Source organism: Oratosquilla oratoria, chromosome 30 (assembly GCF_046742065.1).
Source record: "Oratosquilla oratoria isolate Oo_2021 chromosome 30, ASM4674206v1, whole genome shotgun sequence".
Taxonomy (NCBI): Eukaryota; Metazoa; Arthropoda; class Malacostraca; order Stomatopoda; family Squillidae; genus Oratosquilla; species Oratosquilla oratoria.
The window spans coordinates 30,663,467-30,668,466 of NC_134806.1; the positions used below are offsets into that span (position 1 = coordinate 30,663,467).

Genomic DNA, 5,000 nt, shown 5'->3' on the forward strand with positions numbered 1-5,000 from the left:
TGTCAATCGATCGAGACTCCGTTTGAGGGCTCGATCCCTCTGTCCCTCACCTGAATAAAGTTTTCTGGGTGCCTGCCACGGCATGACCTATACGATGTCGGACGGTATGGTGGGGACGGCGGGGGGTGGGGGTAATCTTAATCTGTCTTTTTAGCAGTCGGATACTAACGCTCTCTTTTTTCCCCGATTTCGCCCACGTCTCCTCCGTACAGATTCTCGGGTGAAGGCAGTGAGTTCGAGACCTCGACGGGGGTTCTTACGCCCGGAAGTGACAGCGGTAGTGACACCAGTGGCACAGGCGGCGGTGGCAGCGGCGGGGGCGGAGGTCGAGTCGCCGTTGTCAGTGGTGGTAGCAGTGGAGGAAGTGGAGGAACAGGAGGGAGTGGAGCTGGGGAAGGAGGAAGAGAGAGTGGCAGTGTCCAAGGGTCAGCCCACAAGAGCCAATTGACGCCAACCAAATCGACTGCTCCGCCTCCGAAGACCTCAGCTTCGACCACCACCACGACGACAGCTACAGTAACAACTATCGGGCCGAAGACGACCCCATCGAGTGAGTAGCATTCCACGTTCTTTCTCCCTCCTCCTCCATTTTCCTCTAGCTCTTTTCTTTTTTTTACCCTATTTACCTCTGTCTCTCTCCCTTTCTTTCTCTCTCCCCCTCTCACCCCCCCCCCTCTCTCTTTCTCTCTTTCGTATCGCTTATCTCTTTTTGAGAGGCTGTCCAAAGGCTTGTTTGGACCCTTCGTGACCAGAAAGTCAGTCATCCAGAAAAGATTGACGATATGACGTCACATAAAAAAAGATATGAGCTGAGTAAATTGCACCTTACCTATCAGAGTCCCACAAAAAGCGAGAACTTTACGTCATAATACAATTAAAATATTTGACCCCCCCCAAAAAAAAAAATATGACTATTATAAATCCTGTCATAACCTTGAGTCCATTTTTTTTTGTCCAGTGTTAGTAAACATCTTGCTCACTATGTACCAAGAATTTTGACAAAGTTAAAGCAATTTTTTGTCTTTAGGAAAGGCAGAGAAATAACGATGCGAGCCAGTGGGTACTGCGCTAATGTAGCTAGGAACTGTAAATCCTTTTTCGGGTAATGAGATGCATATTCATGCCGCTCAAGTCAAAAAAACGTTTAAAACCGTTAAAAGCTGCTGACCCTCCCTGGTTTAGAATGTTGACTCTGAATTCGTAGTACACGAGAGAATGTTGTTTTAATCGTGGTTTAGAAACTAAATAAGTCGATTCTGTAGTAAAAAAAAATAATAACTGGCTAGCAATTTTTTCCTGTTTCTTAAATCATAAAAAATGAAAACGTTTCAAAAATTCAAGCGCTAACAGATTCACAATTTGATGTTTTTACTATATGAGCACAGTTGACATGTAAGCACATCTTTATATCAGTTAAATAATGTCTTTATCCTTTTATATTCATATCTGTACATGTACAGATATAAAAAGAATATAACTACTCAAGGGATCTGATAGGCATAAAAACACCGTCTTCGAAGACCTAGTAGTACTGATACCTCCAAATCGGTATGGTTATGACCTTAAACACAGGAAATAGCTCTCGTGCCTTCGCCATAACCAGCACTGGTGAATATATGCGGGTGTCAAGGACTTCCACTTTGTCCCACCTCATCTGTTTCCCAAAAATATCATCTCTAGTGTCATGTTATTTAACACAATATTATAACGATAGCTCTCTGCTTACTTGTATTGTCTGTTGTGCGTGTGATTTTGCGTCCTTTTGTCTGATTATCTATACGCGCACATGCACTATACACAAGTGTTCATGTTCTTGTATTCACCGCATCGAGGACTACAAGAGGGAGACAGTCTCAAACGCCCATCTTTGTTTCCTTTAGTTGAACTGATTTATTTTGAATATTCTGACTCAGAGTTCTTATGTGTCCTGTTGTTATGCACTGATGTTCCCAGCCACTTGGAGATCATTTCAACACTGAATATAGTCGTCAGACAACCAATAACTATTACTTGATTTAGGTTTGTGGTCCCATTTATTTGTGAAACTCCTTGGCCCAGTAAGGGTCAATGGACCACAGGGCAAGAACCACAACTTTAATTTTTTTCGGAGGTAATTCACCCTTTCAGGAGCTGAAAAGAAACTGAGTGTGTTTTAACTGTGGTTTTACTTTAGCTCTGAGCAGATGGCCTGCACTGTCACCATCATCATAAATACCACCACCACCACTACCACCATTCCCACCATCCCAACCACAATCGTTTTCCCGACCACCACCACCGCTATTACCACCACCACGACCACCACCACTATCACCAACTCCACCACTATCAACACCACCCGCCTCAAAAGAAAGACTGGGCATTGGGTTTGGGTGCGTAGTGCGCATATAATATTTATGTGCGCAAACCCGAGTTTCTCTTTCGAATAGGTGTTTGATGGTTCGTGACAGGAGGAGGAGGAGGAGGAGGAGGAGGTGGAGGAGGAGGAGGAGGAGGAGGAGGAGGAGGAGGAGGAGGAGGAGGAGGAGGAGGAGGAGGAGGAGGAGGAGGAGGAGGAGGAGGAGGAGGAGGAGGAGGAGGAGGAGGAGGAGGAGGAGGAGGAGGAGGAGGAGGAGGAGGAGGAGGAGGAGGAGGAGGAGGAGGAGGAGGAGGAGGAGGAGGAGGAGGAGGAGGTGGAGGAGGAGGAGGTGGAGCGGGAGGAGGAGGAGGAGGAGGAGGAGGAGGAGGAGGAGGAGGAGGAGGAGGAGGAGGAGGAGGAGGAGGTGGAGGAGGAGGAGCAGGAGGAGATTCTTGTAGTGGTTTCTAGTGTTTGGTTCAGCGAGCCTGAGCTTCCAGAGGACGGAACTGGGTGCGTCCATAAACACTTCCGGCCTTTATTTCTATCTTGTTTTTATATATTTTTTTCATAGGCTTGGCAACTTGTCTAGACATTCTTTTTTGAATGCCACAGGTTTTTTGTTCATTTGGGGAATGCTCGGATTAATGAGGTTTGGAAATTACTTCCATTGCCTTTTCATTTGTTGCATTTCATTCTATCTCCAGACGATTCGGTTCGACTGAAGAGCGACTTCTGGTCTGAAGAGGGTGAACAAATATAATTTCTTCTTTAATATATTTATTCGACCTCAAAAGATTCAGTGATGTTTGTATAACTTCAGTTAAAGTTTCAGCAAGGGTCAGATGACTTCCTAGTTTTGATGACATACTAAAGTAATCTTATTCAGCCGACGGGGTGGAGAATCCTAAGAAACTGAAGGGTGACGATGATCACAACGGGATTCCAACACTGGACCTACAAATTCTCAGGTTAAGAGCGCTACACGTTACGCTACAGCCACTCCTTCGAAATGGGAATCGTCTCGACTCGTCTCACGGGACTTCTTCGTAACTTTTTGTCAATTCGAGTCTTTCGTCCGTTTGCTACGATGGCACACCTTACAGACTTTTCTCTGGCTGACGTCAGACGATTTCATTCAGCTGAAGGGTAGGGGAGGGTGAAGTCCTTGTTCTAAAGTAATTAAGAGAGACCATTGTAAGCTTATCTTGAAAATTTATGGACGCAAATTCGCAGTGGAGAAACAGTAATATATGTTATCTACCTTTAATACTGGTTTATCTAGTTACTTATAGGGTGCTCCAGAAAAAATGCCGCAAATTTGATCTCAGTTTATTTAAGAACGGACAGAGATGCAAGAGCAAACTTTAGCATTCTGAAAAGCTAACATGATGGCAATTTGTTCAGCACTCAAGCAAACTTCTTGAAGTGCACATGCTCGATGTGAGCACCACGTCGATTATTACATGCTTTGATCCAGAGGCAGAAATTCTCCGCGACTTTGCGGCATGTCTCCGCCGTCACATTGGCTGCATAAGCTTCGACACTCTGCTTTAACTTGTCAAGGGTGGTTGGCTTGTTTGTATACACCTCTCCCTTAGACGCTCCCCAGAACCAAAAGTCCAAGGGATTGAGGTCAGGGCTATGAGGTGCCCACTCGTGTGTTGTGCGGAAACTGATCACGCGGGATCCGAAAAGCTCCTTCAGCAAGGCGAGAGAATAGTGAGCTGTATGGGGCTTAGCTCCATCTTGCTGAAACCACATTCTGCTCTTCTGGTGGACAGTGAACCTTTGACCAAGTTCAGTGTTGAACTTGTTGATGATTTCACAGTAATGCTCGCTGTTGACTATCACTGTCTTGCCACGCCCGTCCTGAAACCAGTACGGTCCGAAGACCATGTCTGGGGTTGAATGCGATCCATGCAGTCACTTTGGCGCCCTTCAGATGTTTCTCACTCATCTCCTCAGGAGGCTCCTCGCCCCAGAAAACGTTATTGTGATTGTTTACCGTCCCATTGAGGTGATAATGAGCCTCATCACTGAACCAGATGTTGTTCAACCACCCAGGTGAGCGCTCCAGCTTCTCGTCCAACCACTCACTTATTTCAGTGCGCCAGGTCTTGTCCTCATCCTTCAAGACATGATAAGTGGAAATCCTGTAGGGGAAGAGCTTCAGATCATTCCTCATGGAGCGCAGCAGTGTGGTTGGTGAAAGGCTTAGCTCTTGTGCCCGTCTGCGATAGGACTTTTTGGGGCTTCTCACAACTGAGTCCTTGGTTTGCCGGCGTTTCTCTGGCGTGAGGATTGGTTTTGCGCCACTTCCACCCTTGTTGCAATTGTGGAATGTTTGCTCCTTTTCGAAGTGTTTAACAATCCTCCAGATTGACTTGTTGTTCAGTGTTTTGACGCTACGGTGAAGTCCAAATTCGTTCTGAAATTTGCGACGAACCTCCACGTACGAATATGTCTCGTACCAGAATTGCACAATTCTTTGCTTCTGCTTTAAAGTGAACATTTTACAGCTGATCTAAAAAATAAAAGCACTGTTAAAATTGCCACTAAGTAGTTAACAAGCCCTGAAAAGGAAATATTGGTAAAAAAAAAAAAAAAAAAAAAATACGATTTTCACAACCAAAACAAGTTGTGGCATTTTTTCTGGAGCACC

At 45.4% G+C, this 5,000-nt stretch overlaps 1 protein-coding gene across 1 annotated transcript in view; it reads left to right on the plus strand.

Moving 5' to 3' along the window:
* LOC143041252 (uncharacterized) overlaps positions 1 to 5,000 on the plus strand; it is a 126,940-nt gene that overhangs the window by 4,101 nt on the left and 117,839 nt on the right. The window contains exon 3 of the mRNA XM_076213087.1: positions 213 to 550. Coding sequence (XP_076069202.1) covers positions 213 to 550 — 338 coding nt within the window. The remainder of the gene's footprint in view (positions 1 to 212; positions 551 to 5,000) is intronic.